Source organism: Osmia bicornis, chromosome 4, assembly GCF_907164935.1.
Source record: "Osmia bicornis bicornis chromosome 4, iOsmBic2.1, whole genome shotgun sequence".
NCBI lineage: Eukaryota > Metazoa > Arthropoda > Insecta > Hymenoptera > Megachilidae > Osmia > Osmia bicornis.
In genome coordinates this window covers 11,765,348-11,788,819 of record NC_060219.1, presented here as the reverse complement: position 1 = coordinate 11,788,819, position 23,472 = coordinate 11,765,348, and the positions used below count along the sequence as shown (strand labels likewise).

Here is a 23,472-nt window from a genome sequence, read left to right as displayed (position 1 = left end):
ACTGAAATATCATCACCAGATCATTGTGTATTGACCTTTATGATCCGGCGAATCGAATCTGGAACTTATTTACTCGTTCCACTTTCTTGCGTAGTTTGTTGTGCTTTGCAGAAGATTGATTTATTACAGCAAAAATACAGGCAACAGCTGTATTTTGACTCGAATAAGCATTTCTAGAAGATCTATTTCATATTCTGCATTAAAATTGACGTCAAGTCATTGTTCCTGATAAATATATAAATTCGTAAGTACATTACGATTGTTTGTCACCGGCTTTCATAATTTCGTTGTTTTGTTTTTCTATTAAAAGATTAAAAATATTACAAGTCATCGAATAAAAGTACAGCATATAAAATACATTAATTTTCTTGCTTTGCAATTGATACATTTTACGCAAAGACTTTATTGTATGCTAAAATGGCGTATGTTTATAGTTTTTTAGAACATCCGTTGGTTTTTGTTCGTTATAGGTGGCAAAATGTCTATTCCCCTTAAACCAGAGCATCTTGCACAGCTGAAAATATTTGTTGACTTGTGTATGGTAGATCCTACAATATTAAATCGACCTGAACTTTCTTTTATAAAATCTTTCGTTGAACATTTTGGTGGAAAAGTACCTAAAGATGAACCATCCTGTAAAAAACCAGAAAGTGCAAATGTGTCCAAAGAACCAGAAGCTGAAGCTGAACCTGGACCTGAATCAGAATCAGAAACTGCAGCCGAGCCAGAGGCAGAAAGCGAGGAAAGTGATTTGGAGTTAGACACGAGCGATGTCATTGGTAAATAATTTTTCTTTGAGATGCATGAAATATTTTATATTTATATGCTAAAGTTACTAATAGACATTTATTTAATATTATAGAACCAGATACAGATACTCCACAAAAAATGGGAAATCCTACCTTACAGCCAACAGAAGAAGAAATTGCAGAATCTCAAGGCAAACGCGCAGAAGCTGTATCAGCATTCGTAGAGAAAGATTATGAGAAAGCTGTACAGCTTTACACCGAAGCTATTCTATTAAATCCACAGGCATCTTGCTTTATGCAAACGTGGACAGATTTATTTATTGCTGAATAAGCCTAATGCTTGTATTCGTGATTGTAACCGTGCCTTGGAATTAAATCCGGATAGTGCAGCTGCTCATAAATTTAGAGGAAGGGCCTATCATTTACTTGGAAAATTCGAAGAGGCGGCTAACGATTTGAGACTTGCCTGTAAATTTGACTTTGACGAACAAGCCGACGAATGGTTGCGTGCAGTTACACCAAATGTAAGTACTTTCATTTCAGTTTGTTATTTCGTACGAGTACATATGAAAAGTGCTATAATCTCTTTTAAAACTAAATTAATTATTTATGTTTTGTTGGAATCTTGGAATATCTTTATATTATCTTGAAGATATTAATGTATTAATGTGAGTAGCTTGTATATATTTAGGATCACAAGATGTCATGTTCACACAGATGGCAATCATAATGTATATTCCTATTTGAGAAATACATAAATTAAATCTACTAAACTTAAATACTAACAATCTGCATGTGTGAACATTAATAACACAATGTTTTATAAGAGGTATTTAATTTACATAAGGTACATTAGAAATCACTTTTTTTTTTACTAAAACAAACATAGAGTCATTTACATTAAAAATATAGTTTATGCTTCAATGTGGGAAGATGTTATCGAGAAACTAATAGTTTTTTTTTTTTCGTTTTTTTAATAAACATTTTATAACTTTTAATAAGAACACAATTTGTTTATACAAGGTATTTCACAAAAAGCCTCAAAAAAGAGATCATATTTATCTCTTTCTCAATGGAAATATTTTTATACATTTTACATATTTAATAATATGTAATTACTGCTTCTTTCGTCTGATCTTCGGACGGTTGAAGTCACGATGCTGCATAATAGCTGGCACAACCATTACACTAAGGTTCGAGAAAGGTCTGTCACGCGAGTTCACTTTTTATTTTCAACATTTCATCGATACATCAAATCGTAGGACCCCACTATTATCGTGATGCGTTTTTCCAAAACTGTATGATCAAAGTTGCGTTTGAACACATTCAAAGGAAACTCACTATATTTTTTTTTTTTTTTTTTTAATTTTCTTTTATTTAGATTGGAATGGTAACACTCGTACTGTCCTCCAAACACAAGTATTATCTTGAGAAAAAAGCCTTTGACATTCCAATCCACTGATACACTTAAAAAGTATGTTAAGCATACGATGATCAAATAGTTTGTTTCATAGCGTCACTAATATCCATTGCTTACCTATGGAAGAAACCAACCAGTGTATCTTTATCTCTTCTCTTTTACCCTTCAATTAAACTGGTCTAAATATGTTGGTGCAAATTTCAGGAGAGTTCTGTTTAAAGTCTTCTAAAAATCTTCTGTATTGTTTTAGGAGCCGGTTAGATTTTCTGTTCACCTAAGGGCAATCCAATCCTACTTTATTGTTGTTTTATAGTAGACAGAGAGAGAGAGAGAGAGAAACAAGAAACAACATTTCCTTGTCGCTCTTTCTTTATAGTTTTTATTTTTGCTCCCACTGCACACCTCGGTGTGTCAGGTATCAAGAGCTCTGTTTCAGTACTCGTCTTCCAGTACTCAACTAGAAGGATTTGTTTCGTATTCATGAATCACTTGTTCCACAGACTTCCTGTATTTACCGACGAGCTCTGGTAAATCGTAGGCGATCGCCACGTCGAGTCTGTTGATCGGACATCCACGGAAGTAGGTGCATGTGGAGCTCAATAGAGGGAAGTCGTAAAGAGGATTTAGCCGGAAGAAGTCTCGGTAAACATCTGGATCAGGCAAATCGTAACGCGATATGTTTTTAAGGGTGCTAAGTCCCTCGTAGATGTGGTAATCCTGTGGATTCTCGATGATCTTATCACTGATCTCCTTCTTGTTTGCAAAGAACGTCTTGTGGTTGTAGTAGGTGGTCAGATAACAGTCTACCATTTTAGCGTGATTGCGCACTCGTACCTGCAAAATATAGCCACGTGGAAATAGTATTTTACATCAAAAGGAAATCGCACGAAGGATGTTGGAGGGTAACTTACAGCGAATCTTCTGGCGCTCGCTATTTTGTGCTCAACACGCTTGTCAATGGCAGTTCTCAGATCTCGAAGGAATGCACGTTCCTGAGCGTAGAGTAATCTGGTCGGGGCACCAGCCTCGTACGGCAAGGACCACAACGATGCTGAGTACATAACAGGTGGTTCGGCGCTGGACATCAGCGGTGATATGTTCCAGATTAAAGCGCCTTGCACTCTCATCAGTTCTTCTGGTTTCACTTGATCAGCTTTGTTAAGAATGATGCGCGTCTGTTGTCGGAAGTACGCGTTATACAATTATGACGACACACTGTTTAGAACTCGCTAATCGATGCTTACCTGATGCTCCCTTCCTTTAAGTTGGTCAAGGATCGCCTCTGTTTCTGGCCCAACGTCTAATTTCGACGGGTCGTAGACTAAAAATATGATGTCTGCACGGTCGATGAACCACTGACACGCATCGTTAAACGGGAACAAACGTTGGACTTGCTTTCGGATTTCTAGGATCCCCGGTATCTCCACGATGTTCACCTGTTGTCAAACGGTGGTGCAATCAACGTACGATTTATACAGAGCGACAGGTAAATAAATTTCACGAATCTTTAGGATGAAATTTCCTGTCACTCTGCGTACAGTGGATCATCGCTCTGCATTGAATAGATAGAAAAAAAAGGTGTCACTCACTTTTTTAAGCAGCTTGTCGTCGAGTCGTAAACCCTTGAGACGATCGAGCAAACCCTGGCCGAACTTTTGCAATCCCGAGAACGTCCAGTCAGCGGCGAGTTGGGTGCCATCAAGGATCTCCTCTTCCTCGCCGTGCATTAGAATATTGAAGTACGCCGGAGATGGCTCGGCTCCTGTGTCATTTCCATTTGCCGTTTTGCATTGCTCCTCTAAGCACTCTCTCAAACCACCTAAACACTATCTGTATATTCATGCTCCTAGGCATGCTTCTACCGCTAAAGTTTTCTTTTTATATGCGTGAGATCACGGCCGACCGTGTTAAGCGTTGAGTCGAAGCATCCTCGCACAACAAAATTCAAAAGTTTCTCGTTACTTACGCACCTGTCCTTAACGATGTCTGTTTGTACTCTATGTCGAGCAAGTAATTTATAATGGAAGATTTCCCACCGCTCCACGGACCCATGAACAGTATCAGCGGCTTGGAGAAGATTTCTGGATCTGGAAGAATACCAAAGGTGTTCGGTGTGTCGCGTTAATCATCTTTGTCAATTATGCTCACCACCAAAGTGCCTGTTGCTCAAGTCTCTGTATTTATACAACGATTCCAACGGCTGTATAGCGTTGTCGTAGACCTTCTTCAAATCCTTCAGAATAACATCTGCGATCTTTTCAATAGCTCGTTCTTTGTCTTCGTTCTCTTCGTCCAGCTTCAGTAATTGATTAATGTGCTCGCGTGGTCGCAGGTTCTCTGGTACTTCGATTTCTTGAATCAGGTCTTCCTCGGGGGTAGGTTCTTCTTCCTCTTCGCTTTCAGCTGTTTCTTCAGAAGCTTCGTTAGCATCTTCTTCACCTACTTCCCGTCTGGCACGAGATTTTGCTTCCTCTTCATCCGACTTTGCTTCCTCCCTAGATTTTCCTTCCTCTTCCGCGGATTTGCTTTCTTCTCCGGCTTCTTCGGCTGATTTAACGTCCCTCTCTTCTTCAGTCGCATCCTCTGTTGATTTTGCAGCCTCTTCGCTTTCTTTTACTTCTTCTTCTACTACTTGACCCTCTGCACTCTCCTCTTGACCTTCTGACTCTTCTTTTCCTTCTTCTTCTTCGCTTAAAGGTTGTTCCTGGGACTGAGTCTCCTCTTCCGCCTTGCTATCTTCGGTATCATCCTCTTTAGACGCAGCATCCGTTACTTCTTCCGTCTCTTCTTCCTCGGTCTTGGCTTCGTCGGATTTCTCCTCGTCGAGTTTCGCTTCTTCGGCAGATTGCTCGTCAGCCTGCGCTTCCTCGTCGGATTTTCCATCCTCGGTCTGAGCTTCTTCGTCAGATTTCTCATCGTCCACCTGCGGTTCCTCGCCAGACTTCTCCTCTTCGGTTCCATCTTGCTCCGAGTCTGCGGCACCTTCTACGTTCTCCACGGATTCCTTCTCTTCCTCGGTTCCTTCGTCCGCTTCCGCAGATTGTTCTTCTGCCTTTTCAGCTTCACCTACACAGTGAATATTTTCGTTCGGATGGAATGAAATTATTTTTCTGAAATTTTTACCTTCTTCGGTTTCAGCCGCCTCGGCGCTTTGCTCGGCGCTTTGCTCGGCGCTTTGCTCGGCCTCTGCGGACGCGGTAGCAGACTCTTCTTCACCTTGTTCCGTACTATCCGCACCTTCGGCCTCTACCGACTCCTGTTTCTCCTCCTCGGTAGCCACGTCCTCTCTCGAACCATCGGTTCCTGGCTCGGCATCCTAAGGAAAAAAGTCATTCTTCTCGTTTGTATTCTCCTTAAACTTGAATTTCACTTCGTTTACACGCCTTACATCTTCGCTCGCAGGTTTTCCATCACCTTCTTCTCCTTCTTCTTCGTGACTTTTATCCACGTCGGTCCGCGCCTCGGTACTGGTCTGCTCCAAAGATCCTTCAAACGAAACATTCTAGAAATTGCTATGCTCCACATGAATATCCTTCAACATCTGAACATTACCTGTACCGAGGTGCTTCAACGCCTTCTCAATGTACGGTCGACATAGATCCTCCGGCGGCACCTCTAGCTCTTCTTCGCTTTGCACTCCTGAAATTAATCGATGATCATTTCCTGAAATTATCATAGCCTGGTAATCGTTGTGAAGGAGGTTTTCGGGGTAAATTTTGGAGAATTCTTCGGCTGCCAGAAATTTTTCATTAAACACGCGGTGCCAAAAGAAGGCGCGGAGCATATTAGATAACCGAGCGTGAAGCTTAGCAAAGAGGGTTTAACGCCACGCGACCACCAAAAATATCTGACCCAAGTGATGCAAGATCTTGTCAAAGTCGTTACGCACAGCTGGGTCAGCCGCGTGCTCGGGCAATGACAGGTGTTGATGAGAAACAACAACCGTGTTCCGATAAACAGCTCGAGAAAAAATAGAATTATTAATGAAAATTTAGTTTTCAGATGACTCTACGCACTGGGGATTTCTTTCGAAGAAGAACGACAGATTTTTGAAACATCATAAATTATATTATAAGCGATGACGATTAGGATATTTAAACAGAGCAGTGTATTATTATATGTAGATAGGGATACTACCTTGAAAATTGAAAGAGGTATTAGTAATTTGAATGCATTCCAACATACGATGCTACGAAGTAGCCAACAAGAAATAGATAGGATGATACCAAGTACGATTTATAGAAAGTTACAAATGAGATTTGGCTATCGAGTTTAACAAAATCGAATCGACCTTCTGAAACTCTATTTTATCAATTTTCTCTCTGACAAGATCTTGCATTATATAATTTTTTATATTTTACATTTCAACGACTAGTTAACTTGTCCTCGTTCTCGTCGCTTCTGTTTCAAGTTTAAGGTTGATCATTGTTTTTCTACGCGTACGTTTATCGCGAGATATTCTGGGGAAAATGTAGACGTCGGTGACAGAATTTGTGGCACACAGGACGTAAAATCTCGGTCGATGAAAATGTCGATATCATCTTTCTAGGCAGTACCTGGGACCAGGCCGGTTTCTAAGTTTAGCGGCGAGTAGGCGGCTTTGAGCCGAGCAACACTTGAAAATATTTATATATTGGATGAGCGAAACGTATTTTTATCGGTTATTCGCCGCGAAGAGGAAAGAAAAGAAAAAGAAAATCTGCACGCAACTTTGACCGAGATTCTTAACCGCGAAGATGATCCTGATTTATCGCGGTTGGCTAACTAAAAATGCAAAAGCAAAAGATTTATAGTGATACTTTCATTTTTTTTTCTTTTTATTTTTCTAATCGAGGGTGACGATTAAGAAGTAGAAGTTACGCGAATCTCAAAGTGAAATTTAATTTTCGTAGCACTCAGCTCGTAAATATTCAGTTACATCAGAAATGCTGCTTTTTGGCACAAGATTTTATCATTTTACACGCTTTTGTTTGTCGCTAGATGAAAATCGGATCTACTTGCTATTTCTTTAGCACCTTGAACAGTTTCAATTTCATATAATCCTAAGCTTTTTTCATAGAAGATTAATTGTAAATAAAAAGACTTTTATAATTGAAAATTCAGTCTGATGATCGTTGGCACGGTGCTACGTCAGCGGCCGCAAATACATAGTATCGCGATTTTGTAAGATAATATGTTGAAATTATACAACTGCAAAATAATCTGCGAAAATGTCAAGATATGGGTAATGGAAGCAGAGGTAAGCTGACTGTCGTTTGGCAAGCATAGCTAGCAAGGATAAAGATAGAATCTGAAGGCTTGTTTCGCGCTCGCAGGCATCTCTACTCTTTTAATCCTTTCGCTATAAAAATCGAATCAGCTTATCGTTGAAAAGAGATACATTTCTTTTTTCATATTTATAATGTCAAGTATAAACTTTTGTAGGGAGCAACGAATCTCTTTACGCGAATTTACAGAATTTCGAGCAGAATCTGGCACGGATTTATATCTGTCCTTATGTAATTATTTGCCAGTTGTTGACAGTCGGTTTCCATTCATTCCCAAAATAACGAATCCTTGAATACGCGATCAAAATTTTTTACTCGATCGTCCTCGTTTCGCTTCGTTAATTCGAGCAGCAGAAGTACACGACACCCTTCTGTTAAACAGGACATCGATTAAAAAAAAATCAACTCATCACGATAACTCGAATGCGCGTCACGTGTTTCAAACGTAAAGGAATAATTTCCTTTTTTTCCTTTAACGATATCGTCGCGATTGCGATGCAATTGATTGCTGCTCGATGCTGAAGAGGTTCGACGAGCCAGGAACCGATGACGCAGACCAGTGACTTTACGTAACATTGACCTTCGTCGCTCGTCATACGTTCGTCAGTACGTCAACCACATCATCGACCGTTCAGATTTCTACGTCTCCAACCATTTTCGCGAATCTTAGACATTTTCGAAGAGCAACAAGTTCGAGTACCTGACGATCGGCATTCACGAGTCACGACCCTCCTTTATTTATACGATTAACGCAAACAAACGACACCGACAGAGATGTGTATTCTTAAAAAAACGCGTGATGCTTCGTTATAAATAACGCGATAACAAATCGTTTGATTACAGTCGACGACACTGTTAAATACCGAAGGGTAAAATAAGGAAACTTTCGCTATTTGAACGTTGAAAAATTGAAAAGGGTGCACCGTGTGTATTTCTTGGAAAGGGGGATGGTATCTTCTATCTTCTCAAGATAGAAGAGGAGCAGCTGATTAATTTAGAAAGGGAAATTTTTCAAAGAGACAAGAGTCGAATGCGAAGGGTGGTAAGAGAAAAAGGAGCTTCCTGGGAACGAAGGTCACTCACCCTGTAAGGCGACGACTAGAAGGGCCAGGAAGAGGCCCACGAAGTACGCGGGTCTCAGCCGCGAGCCCGTCATCTCGTTTCACTAGGCACTACACGATGAGCCAGGGCTGGCAGCTCGTCTAACTCGGTAGTCGCCTTCGACTCCAACTCGCCCGCGAGGAACTGGCATTGTCACTACCGCCAAACCCCAAAGGCGCCCCTCTACTTCGCACCCCACAGCCACCTTTTCTTTTTTTTTCATTCGATCACACCGAGATTCCGCTCGGTTTTCATATACTCCGCGTGCTTTAAGGTAGCCGTGAACCGGATGTCCCCTTGCTTCGCTAATGGCTGGAATTAAAATTAAACTATCCGAAGGAAAGGGAAAGGGAAATTCTGACTGACTTTCAGAAGGTCGAAGACACTTCTGATTAGGTTTTTATCGGATGAAATTGAAAGGTTATCAATGGAGGAGATTTATTATCTTTATCTTTTACAATCTGATGACACTGATGATTGGTAGAGTCGTAGTTTTAAAAATACTTCTTGGCGGCCCGGTTTTCTCGAATTTGCAGGCAGATCGCATCGACATCCTAGCTTCTCCTTATCGATTTAATTTGGTTAAACGATCGACTATTTAGACGATCATGCGCTTCTGAAAATACATGAGTGATACGAGGACAAGGTCTAAGAAAATAGTTTTCTATACTTTCAATCGGATGTATGTTGCGATACCAGCGTAAAGTAATATTAGCAAAATTCCAGCTGGCTGTTATCGCAAGCAAGCGTGTAGCAAAGAGAAGAGATTCGCGGCGAAATGCGTGCTCTCGGACAGAGAGGAGCGTCGGGACGACGGGCGCCTTTATATTTAGAAGCCCGGGTCGCCGCCGTATAAGGTGGTGCTCCCTCGTGCAAAAGTTCTTGCGCTTACCGCTTGCTACCTATCTCCGCCACTTCTTATCCTTTCTTCTTATCTGCACCTTCTTCATCCCGTACAAACCTCACTCAACACCTTCTCCCCGTCTCTTAACTCCGTAACATCAACGTCCGTCAGTCTTAATTCCCCTTTCCTTCAACCATTTTCAAAATGAAAAGAAAGAAAGATCGTAAACCGCGATTAACGAAAAGAAGAAAAATATTGATTCTCGAAACGAAGTTTACCGGCCAATTTGGCTGCTTCGTGGTCTATAATAAGCGTAATCGTGTATGAGGTCACAATGTGTCTTGGACAGACGTGTTGTTTCACGGGAAACTCTGCTTGAATATTCAAAGTTTCATTAATTTTACTTGTTATTTCCAGGCACGGAAAATAGAGGAACACAAGAGAAAGAAGGAACGCAAGATGCAAGAGAAGGTAGAACGCGAAAGACAAGACAGAATAAAGAACGCTCAAGAAAGCGCGAAAGCTTTTCAAGAAAACTTTCCTACTTTCCAAACAGATCCAACCGGAAGCGCTCCTGCTGGAATGCCCGATTTCAGTAAATTCTTAGACGACGCTGACATTGTACAATCTCTCATGGTAAACTGTTGTGTATTTAAAAAAAATATTTTTATACATTTTTTTTTCTAATTTTATCATTTTGTTTTCACAGGAGCCGGAAATAGCAGAGTTCTGTAAAGAGATCTCCTCGAATCCAGCGTCCATCTTGAAGTACCAGAGGAATCCAAAGATCATGGCGTTTATCAACAAGATGGCTTCGAAATTTGGTGGTGCTGGTGGTATGCCACCTGGTTTTCCTGGTATGCCAGGAGGGATGCCGAATTTCCCGAGTACCGATGGTGCAGCCCCACCACCACCACCACCGCCACCACCCTCTACCGAACAATCAGACGTTGGCCTTGATTGAGTCGTTGTTCGTTCATGAAATTCCTTCTCGTTTTATCCTCGTACGATACTCTGCTAATTCGTTCTACAGCGATATCTTCTACCGAGGAAATAATTTCATTATAAACTGAAGCATAGAAAACACAGATACCCTTATTCCTATGAGCTATATTTTGAAAAGAATCTATTAATTTATCTCGAGAGAAAAAGAAATATATAACTATAATTGTAGAATAGAAATTCTTTATAACGTATCTTGAAGTGAGAATCATATTTTAGATATGAAGTATTCAAGTAAATTCTTAATTATTAATATTTCTTCGCGTTTTGATTCATTTTTAAAATTGCTCATTTCTGTGGCGTAGAAGGGATTGTTTTCAGATCTTGCATTTTCAATGATTTTTGTTTTTAAATTTTTTGCTAAACGGCTACCCGTGAGATAATGCAAGATTTATTATTATTATGTTATCTGTGTTAAACGTTTGACGTACATCACATAAACAATTTATTTAGTTTACTCGGTTCGATTGAAAACTGTGTGTATTCTTATCGTGTTCAAGAATCTTTAAGTAATTTTATTTTTTCAAATTACTGAAATTGTATATATTTATAAAGAAGGGGTACAGAATGTTTGTGACAGATTAGATGCCACGAGTAAAGTACTTGTAACATGATTTTAATTAACTCAAATACATATTGCTTTTCGCTTTCGTAACAGGAAAGGATTTTATTATAATTTCATGAACATCGAATGGATAATATGAGTTGGCTATCCAACGAATAATACATCGCTTTTAATATGCTTTGTTAAAAGCATAAACTGCCATACGATGTACCGTGATTTCAATAAATATATCATATAGTTCTGTATAAATATCAACAGTTCTTATTCACCGGCAGAACACTCGTAAATAAATATATACAAAAGAAAAATGTTACTCGTTTAACGATAATAATCACAATAGTTCTGCTTGAGAGAAATAAAAAACGCAACCTCGATGGCTAATAATTAAAACGTACTATCTGCATGACTTGCACAATAAATAAATTCCTACCTGTAACTTTCTTACAAACGATAATATTGCACGTAAAATGAAGAAAAAGAAGGTACTGTACTCTTAGGGATAATCGTTACCCGTTATTCCATCAAGTAACAACTCGACGTCTATAAATTCTCTTCTTACATTTTCACTTATTTAGACTTTCATTTTTTACAGGTTTTTCAAGCTTTGGAAATAATTCCCTTGACTAAACTATAACTGACCATGGATCGATCTAAAAAGTATCAAGAAAGGAGCGGTTATCTATAATAAATGTATAACATCTGATTCTAGAAAGAAGAGTGAAAAGCGTATAACGAAACGATCGAGCAACTCTGGTTGGATATTTCGCGTCGAATCGTTCCAACGACCCAGATCGTACGTCATTTTACCGTGCTACGTTCTTCTGATTTTGAGCATGTGCAAGTTCGGATGCCATGGCACTTTCCTGAATGTCGACGTCTTCGTCTCGTCGGGTGATAGAACCTCTTTGTCAGCCTTGGTTACCGGTGTCTCCAACAATCTGAGTCCAGTGATACCAGTGTCGTAGCTAAACATTCTACGATGTCGTTTCACTTCTAGATCATCGGTGTTCCAATTTCTTGTGCCTGGATCACTGACCACGCGCCGGTGCTTCTTTTGATGACGACGACGATGATGATGATGATGATGATGATGATTGCGATGAAGATGATGATGATGATGATGATGGTGATGACGTTGCAACTTTCTTCTGGACGATTGTAGAGCGTGCTCCAAGTTGGAGAGATCCATAGTAGCTGGTTCGATGCGAAACAAAGGATTCGAGTCGAAGTAGAGCCGATTGTCGACGAAAGGAACGAAATGCACCGAATTCGGGCTGAACAATTTCTTCGGGGTTCTCTGGATCGTGGATGACCATTCGTTGCCCTTGCGCAGATTTATGGTTACCTTCCTACGACAATAGGAGCGGTGCGATCTTGGCTGCAATCTGAAGAAGAGATCATTTTATCAGGAATCACATTGGTACCGATTAAAAGTGATATTTACAAACCTAGAGGAACATGGGCGCAGCGTTCTGTGTCGTCAGTTGAGCGGATGTTCTCCTCTCGGCATTCTATAACATTTATTCCATGCTTCTAGCAGCAACACGCAACTATGGAATCGATAGAAGATCAATAAAGGAAGACCGATCCTGGATATAACACCCCAGGCGAGGACTCCGAAGAATCTCAACTGCAGCTCTTGGGAGATCCAATTCTGGGTGATCACAGTGTCGAACGCCCAGAGTACGGAATTGCTGAACAACAGGAAAGTGATCACTTGCCTGGCAGGTTTTGCTATTATCTGGAAACGGGTTATGCAGGATCTCTTCGAGGCTTCTGCTATTAAGGTACTTTGAGCGAAAGACTGGACCAGTTGCAAGATGGATGCAGCGAGCAACATGATGTATCTTCCTCGAGTCTCGTTGCTTACGTCCTCGAGAAGGACCAAGGAACAGGCGGAAACGACGATCGTGAAAATGGAATATAATTGAACTCCGAAAAGAGCCACGTTCGACAGCAGGCTGTCCAATGCCGCCGGTGCTCTGCTCACCACGGACATCTGACGAACTTGAACGAGACCACTGGCGGTCATCAAGGTGCTCAGGGTTAAAATGCTGGTCAGAGTACCGCAGGTCAGCCAGGATAACGTGGCCGAAGGGAAGTGTTCGTCTTCTCTGACGACGAGGAAGATCAGTATGACCACTATGCCAGCAACCATGCAGAGTATGCCGAGGAATAAACCTTTGCTGGAACCGTCGCAGCCCACTTTGGTGTGACTAGCCAGATCCTTGCTGCCATGGAACTTCTGTTTGTGCACCAGCCGACTCCTCCCGACATTTTGACCCATCACGAAAGTCACAGCAGCGGCGATCAAACTGGAAATCAAACAGGATAGTTTTAGAAACGGTAAGAATTATTAACATTGCGAGATACGTACCTGAATTGCACTATAAACGGATAGAGAAACGGCATACTAGACGTCCATAATTGACCCAGGGTATTTGTGTTCAGGCATTCCTGTAAGGCGATCACTTGATCGATCTGTTCGTTCGAAATTGGTTGATACGGTTGGTAGACGCCCTTTTCGCTCGAAGAATGATCTGAAATATAAACGCATATTTTGTTGAAAATATATGCCGTTAAGAGTTGAAAGGGAAACGAACCTATCAGATCTCGAGTATGTCTTATCAGTGATTCTGGAAAGCCACGGAGATTCAAGGGAGAAACGGAGTTGTGCAAACCTCGCTGCGCCAGGTGAACAAAGTACGTCCACTCTTGAGCAGAATCCCAAATGACTAAACGAACCCATACTGCGATATTCGTTGCTGCCAGATGGATGAATCCGAACCTTGCTGCTAATCCAAATCGTTCTACGAGTACCTGTACAATTAACACGATCAATTATTTATACCTCAGCCAAATATGAGTCTGAAAAATTGAAAATCAACCCACCTGCGAATTGACGAAGAGGAAATGCATCTGCAGGAAGGTGAAGAGACCGTGAAGCACCGGATGCACGAAAACCACGTCGCTCAAGCATTCAGCGCCTTGCATCATCGAATGCATCGCCATTTCCAATCCGTTGAATACGAGGGTCGCTAAACCGAAGACTGCAGAAATACCGACTGTTACTTTTCAATACCCATAAGATAAATTATACTACAGGAGAAACTTACGGAGCGCTCCGACGCGTATGTAAAAACTCGTCGGTGCTGTTCTAGATCGCGAGATGTGAGCACGTTTCAATGATCCGAACCTGGTTAAGGACGCTCCACCGAGTTCCGCGTCGTCGACACCGGCCGCACCGGTACCAAGACTTCCACAGCTGTCCACCAACACCCAAATATAGATACTGATGATCACCGCTATGCTTCCAACGTATAGGTACATCAGGAACACTCCCTGCAAAATGATCCATCATTTTCATTCGAATCAACAACTGGATGAAATTGTATATAGATCTACGATCTTTTGGTTCGTAATTCAGAATCACCTGGTGTACCAGATACTCGAATTAGCTTGAAAATCGTAGCTTTGATTCCTGGAATTACTGTTACCGTGACCCAACAGCATCTCGACTCAACTTGATCCATAATACCAGGGAAAATGTGGAGGCATAATTACGAATGCCGTTCGAGAGGAAGTGAAACGATCGGAATACCGTCAGCTGTTTGCTTTTCTTACCTTTCAGAGATCTTTCACGGTCAACGTTGATGTATCACTGTGTTTTAACATAATGGATATTACACTCGCGACCATATGTCGCTTAATGGAACGAATGCAATTAGTTCTGAATTTTGTCTCTTCGGTAGTGATGAGATTCGTGATTGAAGAGTTTACAGGAAAGATTATCGTATTTGCATACTTTAACCCTTTCACACTCTATAATCATAAAAATGATTATTAAAAGAAACTCGAGTTAATCATCAGGCTGAACCTTCTTCGTGTTCCACATAAATCTTATTTTCCATTTGTATAATTTTAACTTGCCACGAGCTACTTGGAAATCAGCTGTGGTATATAAATTGAACATTATTGTTAGAAACTACTGAACATTTAATTTATAGTTCTGTTGCGAATGCACTCGTTCAAAGTGCAACCTAGGTGCATTCTCGGTCTGAATTGCGCATCTGTGAGTCCTTGTACCGTTATTTAACACGGAAATTTTGAAAAAATTTACGACGAGACGATCGTAAAGTTCATCGTCACAGAGCGGAAAAGAAAATGAATTTTACGCTGGTCAGACGGAGCAGGCGAAAATTAAAGAGCACGGTGCACGTGCTACCTCTATGCATTTTGCAACGTTCAACTGATTACGATAGCCGTTTCCCGACGACTGCTCGATGAAATATTACCGAACGTGCCGTGTTACCAGACATCCTTTGGACTAGAATACTCGCAATGTTTTACAGGCCGAACACCTTCTGGCGTCATGTTTTTATCTCTGAAGAGAGAAACTTTTTAAGCTCGACAAATACGACTATGGTGAGTCAGCAAATTGAATTTCTGATCTGTTTTTGTAGAAAGTAATGCAGAGAAAATTGTTTCGGATATGTTAGATCTATAAGAAATTTGAAGATCTCTCGACTTACTTGCAAACTTAGAAGAGGAACAGGTGTATCCATCACCTCTGCCAAACACAGAGCGATCATCATCACGATGATAAGCTGACCGTAGACATTCGATAGAACGATCCATAGCTGCGAACTGTAAGTACAATCGTAAAAGTATATTACAAATTACTTTATCTAGAGATTCAGTTAGGATTCTCTAACTAGGCTGATAAAAGTCGACCAAAACAAAAGAACTCGAGTTTTAATTTTAACTCGCGCGATAACGTAATTGCGATTTCTCTCATACCATTGATCTCTGACCTGTGATCGGTTTGCAAAAAATAATCTAGATTTTCAGTTAAAAAGTCAGAAGAATCCCGATCAGTCGTTTAATAGTGGAGCTTCCCTCCAATTACATAAATTAGCCTAAATTAGTCTTACAAGGGCTCAGAGTGGTCCAGTAGATCGTTCGTAGAGCGTGTCTTAGATAAGATCCTAGAGACCAGAGACCTAGAAGGAACCGAGGTTCTCGTTGTCTCGACGGTAGTACCCTCGGTTTCAGGGTTTCTTTCACCCCTGTTAGGGGCACCCCCAGGTGCACCCTCCACTGTGCCACCCGTTGTGCTTCCCGTCTCGTTCAGGCTGTCCTTGTCGTTCTGTTCATTGCTGGCTGCAACATTTTTTAAGTCTTTCAAACGAATCATTTGCGAACAAGTGTGTAAGGTACATAGAAAAGCAAAACTCGTCCTAATTAACTCCACTCTCTTTGGCCTTTTGGGTCAGTGGAGTGACACGCGTAACTTTCGCTACAAGAATTCGTACCTCCGCGGATTCGGTAGAAAGATTTCGATAATTTATAGCCAGCTTTAACGGAACAAATCGAAATTACGGGTGAAGAAGATGTTGGAGAAAACAAAGTTTAGAAAACGGGATCGCGATGGAGCAAACGTATAATAAATCTCTCAACAGAGCTTCTTTTATTCAAAGACAAGTCTATGATCCCTCAATTAGCGATTATGATCCCTCTAATAACAGTAGGAATAATTTCTTCGAAAGTCTATATGTATTCTTTTGATTTTTTTTTCCGCCTACACAAGATACGAAGATGAGTTGAATAACTGATAATTAACGAGAGCGCGTTACCGTGTAATTAATTCGAGGGAAAATTTTACGTTTATCTCGACAGACGCGATTTTTCAGATAACAGTTCTACTCGATTAAATATAATCAAACGATTCGGAATTAGCCTCGAGATGATTTAATTGAATGACGCACCGAAAATTAGATTAATCGTTCAACATTTTCACTTTCCTCCCGTTTCAATATTTATGAAAGGAACTCGAGAAATCTGCGCTCGATCGACGAGAAAGGCTAATCTCGAACCTATTCAAATTCCTCGAAGATCTGAAAAATGATATTAAAGACGATTCTGATGGACGTATCTGAAATCCCGTGAAATGAAAAACGATCCACGATGACTTTTCTCAACAAGGTTCGCGGTGATCTATTACAAATGGACAGCCATGGCTGCCGAGCGATGACCGGTTTTAATAAGCTTTTTCAAAGGGTAAAGGATGTTCCGTTATTTTCTAGTACCATCGCTTTGTGTCTGTCAAGGGGATACAATATTAATTGCAAAATCAATAACTATTCATCTATCATTTTGAATATGAATTATGGCCGCATAATTTATAAATCGTCATTAATGATGCAAGAAGGGATGTTACGTGATTCGTTTAGCGATTTTAATATAAAATTGAAATATATTTCAAGTGAAATTTCTGATCCGGTTGGTAGGAAATTGGGTCGGCGAATTTCAGCTGTTGCGGTTTACCGTCATTACGTCGGAGAATTGCAGAAAAAGCAAGTAGAAACTCGTCTGTCAGCTGGTAGAAGGATTCGAGAGATTCACGTTCTTCCTGTGCTTGCAAAAAGATCAATCTGAACTTTTATTCGTAATCGTGGCTATAAATCACACGCCAATTATTTATAACGAATCATTGACGATTCACGATTAATATTAAATTGTAGATAAGAAATTGATCGTTCGGTATACGATAACGATATTCAAGGTTTACCTCGTTTATACGTTTTTTGTCAAAAGAAGACGATAGCCTCGACGGGTACCCTCGAAACACCGTCCATGATGAAGAATCGACAACTTTTCTGAAGAGATAACAAGGGAGAAACGCTCCGTACACTATCGCGAAACAGAATGCCAAGTAACCCAGAAGAGAACATCTTGGCAGTGGATACAAAATGATGGTGGTGGCGATGATGGTGGTGGTGGTCACCATGATGTGCATGATTATGTCGATGATGATAATGAAGATGACCAGGAGGACGATGATGATGTCGTTTCTTTTAGCTTCGTTCAGCTTACGTTGCTTTTATTTTCACGTCGAAGAAGACTGAAATTCTTTTTTTTTTTTTTTATGGAATTGGAAAACGACCTGGAAACCATTTTTTCTTTGAAATTTCAGAAGAAGTTAATTGCTTTCCTAAAGTTAGATTGCAACTTTTATTTTATTGCAATGTGAGAAAACTAGAGAAAATTAGCAATTTCGCAATTTCAGAGGACACTGCGATTTTGCAAAATCGTCTGGCACGCATTGCCGGATAAATAGATCAATCAAAATGGATTTTTGGAACTATGGAGTGGGAAGGGAAGGAATTAGTATTCATAATTCTATTAAAAACCAAGATATGTTTTAAAAAAAATTATTCAAGTTTTTCTGTAAAATCGTAAATGAGTCAAATTGACTCGCCTCGTTCGTCTCGTAGAGCGTGGCTAGGTAATTAGATAACTTATTACGGCATTATTATTAACCGAGCTACTCGTGCCACGCTAGCAGAACGAGCGAAAAAAATACACTGCAACCACCTGTCGCATCAATTATATCGTCCCTCTCTAATTCACGCTAATATATCTGTACGATAATTTTTCAAAGCCTAGTAAATACCTTGTAAGGGTACATGGCATAAATCTGGAAAATTAATAGCTAAGAGGAGACTTGAAATTAATGTATTGCAAATAAGCGTTTAATGAAATATTAGAATTTAGAATTTCATTACAATGATAGATAGGGGTACTACATCATATCAAAGGCGATAAAGATAGATCATTACCACGATCCTAAAAAGTTTAAATCGGTCATTTAATCGGCATCTTCTTCAGCGTGTTTATTTTCTTAGCTGATTTTAATCATTGCAGATTACGTTCTTTTTTTCTAAAAGGATAACGACGACTCTGCCCCTGCATAGTTGCATACTTCTTTTGATACTTCAACCATGCGAGACTAATCGCCTCATTTTACGGCACATGAAACTAAACGGCTCCTTTACCATCGCAGAAAATGATGATCGTCGTCTTCTAATTTGATATTCCTTCGATTAATCTTAGGAATCCCATCGAAGAGTCGAAAAATGGTTATTTGATTTTCGGGGCAAAGTGGTTGTAGTTGGATAAGTAAAACTATCTCTTAAAAATGACAATGCTATCTCTAACATCTTTTATAGCAATCTGACGTTCATTCGAAATGAACATACACCATATGGGCAGCGAGAAATTGAACAAAATCCTGTGTAACATTTACCATGATATTAAACGGTATTCTTGATCTTGACAAGCATCGCGTATCAAATGCCAAGCGTTTAACTGCACTTTAAAACAAACGTTAATCGCGGTACAGAATTAAAGTCTTTTTATCTCTTCAACGAGCCTGGGTAAACATATGTTCGCGAAACTCTATCTACGCAAAATATACGTAAAATAACAATCATAAGAATAAAAAATGTATGTATACACCTCGTAAGAATTTCACGTGCGACTTAGTTAGAAACTCTTTATTGAATAATTCATTCGTATCTCTGTGTTCAACGATGCATCGATAACAAATCAAAGTGTAATTTATAGTAGAAAGAATTCTACCACTACTGGTTATTTCCGTGAAAAATTTACTTTCCTTCTTATAGAAGAATTTCTCTTGAAAATTATCGCGACAGATGATTTATCTAACGCGGGACAATAAAAATAGCCAACGAAAGCCAAAACTTGTCGCAGATTGATCTCACTTCGATGATTAATGATTTCGTTGATAGCAGGTATGAAACGGAGTGCAAAGTGGAACGAGAAAGTAAAGGGTCAAGACAAAACCCATGATATCGCGTTGAGACACAGAGAACGGATTCAAAAGAACCGACGACTTTTCTCCACTTTCTTTTCCATGAAACGAAATGCGCGTCGTTCAGTTTTGCGTCATTAACGATATAAACGACACAGAAAGACATTTGCTCGTCATGCGAGATCGTGATCGTGATCCGTGACCCAGATCCATCGGTGAATCTTCATTTTTTCAAACGGATCCAGAACTTTGTACATATTATTTTCCTTGAAATACGAAAGAAAGTTATCAACGATAAAATCTCACTTTTTCGAAGTAATAAAAACTCCTGATTCCGCCTTGAAATTCAGTAATAATACCGGAAGTAGTTATCTCATATTTTCCATGATACTGATCGTAAAGCGTTTACACCGTGAAAGAGAGGAAACAAAACGAGAGGCAGAAAAACAGCGAAAGTTGATGTCTATTCATTCTCACAAACTACGATAAAAAGTAATTGAGCTGTGAGATTCATGAGAGCTGTTTTACGTTTCCGTATACGATCTCACGTTAAAGTATACATCATTCAACTAGCAACATTTCTACGTAAATGCTTGATCGTAAGGTGTAATATAGGTGTATCAAATTAATTTTTCAAATTTTTAAGTAACTCCGAGCTAAGGAGGGCAGTCAACGTTCTCCACACCTTCGGGCCAGCCAATTGCAATACCGTTATTCGATGAAACGAATTAGATATTAGTAGAGACTGCAGAGGAATATTGGTCAGTCGACTAATAAAGACACCTCGCACGTAGCCAGACAAAGGCTCGACAAAGCACACCACGTCGTATCTACCGCTAGGCTGCTTCTTTTCGTACGATACCGTACGATGGCTAACGAGCAACTTGCATACAAATTCCAGACGTCTTAATAAACGAAACCGTGTCGCGTGTGAAAGAATCGAATTCAATCGACGTTTCATCTTCCACTTGACGCTCCATAACGAAAATCTCTTATAGTAATTACTCTCTTTAATTAATAATTAAACGATCTCTCTCACCCTTCTTCTCCTTCACCAAAGATGTAGAAATTGTTGAAGTATCATCAGGCACGTCTATCGCTCTCTCTTCTTTACCAGTGAGAATTTCACTGAAACCACCCTTAGATTCGTCCTCCTTAGATTTAGATATCTCCTCTGTTTTATTATACTCGATAGTACTCTGATCGTCCACCTGTTTCCATTCGGACGTCTCCTTATTGTCTATCTCCCCAGTGAACTCTTCGAGGCCAGGAATGTCACGGATATCTGGTACCAAGGTCTCCTCGTCTTCCTCTCTGATCCTCCATTTCGCTCTCTGACGATGTTCCTTGGTATCGTTCTCCCGTGCAGCTATTTCGCTCACCGAATCGACCACTTCTTCGACCAGTTCCTCTTCCTGAAGCATGTACTCTCTTCTTTCGTTCGGATTCTGATAAACTCGGTAAGGTCCGACTAGACCAACGATTCCTCGAGGCATGGAAACGGATGGTGGTTTCCATTCCCCTTGTAATTGATCGTACTCTCCAGGATGATTCGTGTACATTTCACCGAGAGTAAATAATCGTCGTGGTTCCGGGAGCTGTTTCGAAGCGATTTGCAACCACTTTCTCAATTCCTCTTGTCGCGAACAAGTCTTCTCTTCGGAGGAGCCTTCCTTGATGGGCTGAAGGCTTCTTCTCTCGAAGAAGCCGCCGGTTTCCGATGGTAACCGAACCTTCTTAGGCTTCCTTACCACGCTGTAAAGAGGATCTTCATCTTCTACCTCTTCAGGCGTCTCTTTATTTCCTCTTTTATCGCTCTTCACCGCGCTGATCACCACCACCTTCCTTTTTACACCTACGGGTAGATCGTTCCTAGGTACCACCCGTTCGTTGCTGTCCAGCACGCTGTAAATCGGCTCGCGTGTCGCCGTCTGGATCCACCTAGGTCGGTTCCTTCGCCTGGCAGAGGATCGAAGCTTCCCTGGATCAACCGTAGGTGTTTTTCGTTCTACGCTCGCAACCGGAATGTCCGTCAATTCGGCCACCATTGTCAGATGCGACGATTACGATCTAGGTGATTGGGTCCGCCGGATGTCACGATCAATGCGTGACGAACATATTCGAAGACGGCGGATCGGTAATTGGAAGATTTAGATACCAAACGTGTCGATAAGCTCCAACTTCAATCACGAGATTAAGGTACTGTTAATTAAGAGACACTTATTTACATTGTTTCTTCTTCCCAAGAGTTCCTCCACCGAACGGGTGCACACCCGATCGACCACAAAAGGCAAATGTCGTTTCTTGGCTTTGGTTTAACCAGAAACAATTGTTCGTCGACGTGGAGGTGGCTGGAGGTCGATCGTATGGATCTGGCTCTCGTTCGTGACCAGGATGACGAAAAAGGTTTCACATCCTTCGTGGCTTTTTACTTGAAATCATTGACGCAGATTCAACCATTCCCAAAAAGATTTTCTCATTTTATTTGCAAATGGTGACCATAAAAAGTATCGAATCATCCGGTGCCTTATGTTTGTAATGTCGCTACGGTAAGTCTAATCTAAACGCAGAGATTTGTATGTACGATTTACGTTTCATTATCAATGTTCCTTCGTGGTCGTTTGACATATGCATCAGGAGGTGTTTCACCTTGGGCAAGAACCAACTGTTGTCATCGGAAAATTGCGGATAGTAGCAAAGGACCGTTAACTTTCAAGAAGGAAGATCGTAAAGGTGGAAGCATGCTTTTCTCTCGCGTGAGAACACCGTATGTTACCAAGCCCTTTTATTATCCGAGACGAAGACGCGCGTCTCCAACAGGTGTTAGAGGTCGAACCGTTCTGCTGCTCGATAATAATCGTTGCCTTGTACCATGGCAAATTCTTACACGTTTATCTTTAGGCGAATAGCTGAACACACGATATACCGCTAGAAAAATTGGTAAATGTCAACCTTTGGAGAAACTCGCGTTAGTTACGTAGGGGGAATTATCGAGCATCAATTAGTCGACCACCTAGATCGGAGGAAATTAAGGAGCCTATTGTTATACGTCGATCATTATCCAAATGTAAACGCGTGTAATTCAATTAAACACGTGTAACAGAGAGATTTAATCGCACGGTACTTACAACTATTGAAATCACACCGTGACTGTGAGCAAAGATTCGCTCTGTTAAAGACGCGGTAACTGTTATTCTCGTTTTCTATTTGATAACAAAAGCTTTTTTAGCCTCGAAATTCGGGTCGAAGTTTCTCTCTTTCTCTTTCGAATCCTCGGGAAGAAGAAAAGCGAAGAAGCTGAGAAGGATTCTTCGGGTAAGCGAGTACTTGAAGCGAGAGTGAAGTTGAAGCATATAAGAACAGGAATAAAATCGTCACGATCGAAGACAGGATAGAATCGTTACAGGATAACTAATAAACGTGTTTTTCATTTTAGTCGGTGAAACACCGAAGGAGAAACCTCTAACGATTGGGGACACTGTTGTACAAAATCCGAGAGACGACGTTCTGCGTGCACCTGTTAGAAACTGGACATTGAAAGACTTTCAGAAAATTCTGAGGAACGAGTATATCGTTTATATTCTTCTCTTCGTTTAAAGACCAGTTTAACGAAACCGCTTATCGTTAGCGAAGAAGCATTTCGAATATTGATAATATTTTAATAGTTAGCGATGTATCAAGGGCCAGCTCTGAGATTTCGGGTGTTCCGAGGCGAGCTCCGAAAAGTAGCTCAAATAAAATTTATAAAATTTTAGCTTGTGTAACTGATTTAGATTTGCATTTGCATCGATTAATATTCAAGTAAACATTACTCTTCTTGCAGACGCAAAATGTTTCTATCCCAGCATTGAAATCTCCAGCACTGCGCGTTACATATAAATAGTAGCATTACAGATATAATATTATA

At 40.5% G+C, this 23,472-nt stretch overlaps 4 protein-coding genes and 1 long non-coding RNA gene across 6 annotated transcripts; 2 read left to right on the top strand and 3 right to left on the bottom strand.

The window, feature by feature from the left end:
• Nucleotides 1-22: 22 nt before the first annotated feature.
• LOC114878411 (putative protein FAM10A4) lies at nt 23-11,045 on the top strand. Its single transcript, XM_029192218.2, is given in 6 exon segments — nt 23-244; nt 471-779; nt 863-1,034; nt 1,036-1,273; nt 9,799-10,017; nt 10,091-11,045. Coding segments are annotated over 5 exon segments (1,185 nt in total). The 5' UTR covers nt 23-244; nt 471-478; the 3' UTR covers nt 10,346-11,045.
• LOC114878410 (sarcalumenin) lies at nt 2,053-8,718 on the bottom strand. 2 transcript variants are annotated; one of them, XM_029192216.2, is made up of 10 exons: nt 8,520-8,718; nt 5,722-5,808; nt 5,558-5,655; nt 5,293-5,485; nt 4,318-5,235; nt 4,140-4,256; nt 3,759-3,988; nt 3,414-3,605; nt 3,081-3,344; nt 2,053-3,003 (listed from the first exon to the last, which is right to left on the bottom strand). In XM_029192216.2, exons 1-10 carry the CDS (start codon nt 8,590-8,592, stop codon nt 2,623-2,625), a joined length of 2,553 nt encoding a protein of 850 aa, XP_029048049.2. In that variant the 5' UTR covers nt 8,593-8,718; the 3' UTR covers nt 2,053-2,622. The 2 variants fall into 2 exon arrangements, with proteins under 2 accessions (XP_029048049.2, XP_029048050.2); XM_029192217.2 differs by having other exon boundaries at nt 3,759-3,931; nt 8,520-8,716.
• Nucleotides 10,984-12,350, bottom strand: LOC114878396 (circadian locomoter output cycles protein kaput-like; the record flags this gene model as incomplete). Its single annotated transcript, XM_029192172.2, has 1 exon — nt 10,984-12,350. A coding segment is annotated over one exon (591 nt), but the record flags the coding sequence as incomplete, so codon positions are not given.
• Nucleotides 12,254-23,342, bottom strand: LOC114878415 (proton channel OtopLc-like). The gene is made up of 9 exons (XM_029192221.2): nt 20,605-23,342; nt 15,883-16,111; nt 15,481-15,595; nt 14,065-14,290; nt 13,841-13,998; nt 13,552-13,768; nt 13,326-13,488; nt 12,397-13,263; nt 12,254-12,333 (listed from the first exon to the last, which is right to left on the bottom strand). The coding sequence occupies exons 1-8, from the start codon at nt 21,611-21,613 to the stop codon at nt 12,429-12,431; spliced, it is 2,952 nt and encodes a 983-aa protein (XP_029048054.2). The 5' UTR covers nt 21,614-23,342; the 3' UTR covers nt 12,254-12,333; nt 12,397-12,428.
• Nucleotides 14,389-17,882, top strand: LOC114878416. Its single transcript, XR_003789745.2, has 3 exons — nt 14,389-15,373; nt 15,448-15,597; nt 17,549-17,882. It is a non-coding gene; the product is annotated as an uncharacterized LOC114878416 (long non-coding RNA).
• Nucleotides 23,343-23,472: the final 130 nt, after the last annotated feature.

Coding starts and splice junctions, on each gene's coding strand:
- LOC114878410 (XM_029192216.2), bottom strand. CDS start 8,592: ATGACGGGCTCGCGGCTGAGACCCGCGTACTTCGTGGGCCTCTTCCTG. Junction 5,809..8,519: donor TCTAGTCGTCGCCTTACAGG/GTGAGTGACCTT, acceptor GATTAATTTCAG/GAGTGCAAAGCGAAGAAGAG. Junction 3,004..3,080: donor CGAGCGCCAGAAGATTCGCT/GTAAGTTACCCT, acceptor TATATTTTGCAG/GTACGAGTGCGCAATCACGC.
- LOC114878415 (XM_029192221.2), bottom strand. CDS start 21,613: ATGGTGGCCGAATTGACGGACATTCCGGTTGCGAGCGTAGAACGAAAA. Junction 15,596..15,882: donor CTGGACCACTCTGAGCCCTT/GTAAGACTAATT, acceptor TTGTACTTACAG/TTCGCAGCTATGGATCGTTC. Junction 13,999..14,064: donor CATACGCGTCGGAGCGCTCC/GTAAGTTTCTCC, acceptor GTATTTCTGCAG/TCTTCGGTTTAGCGACCCTC.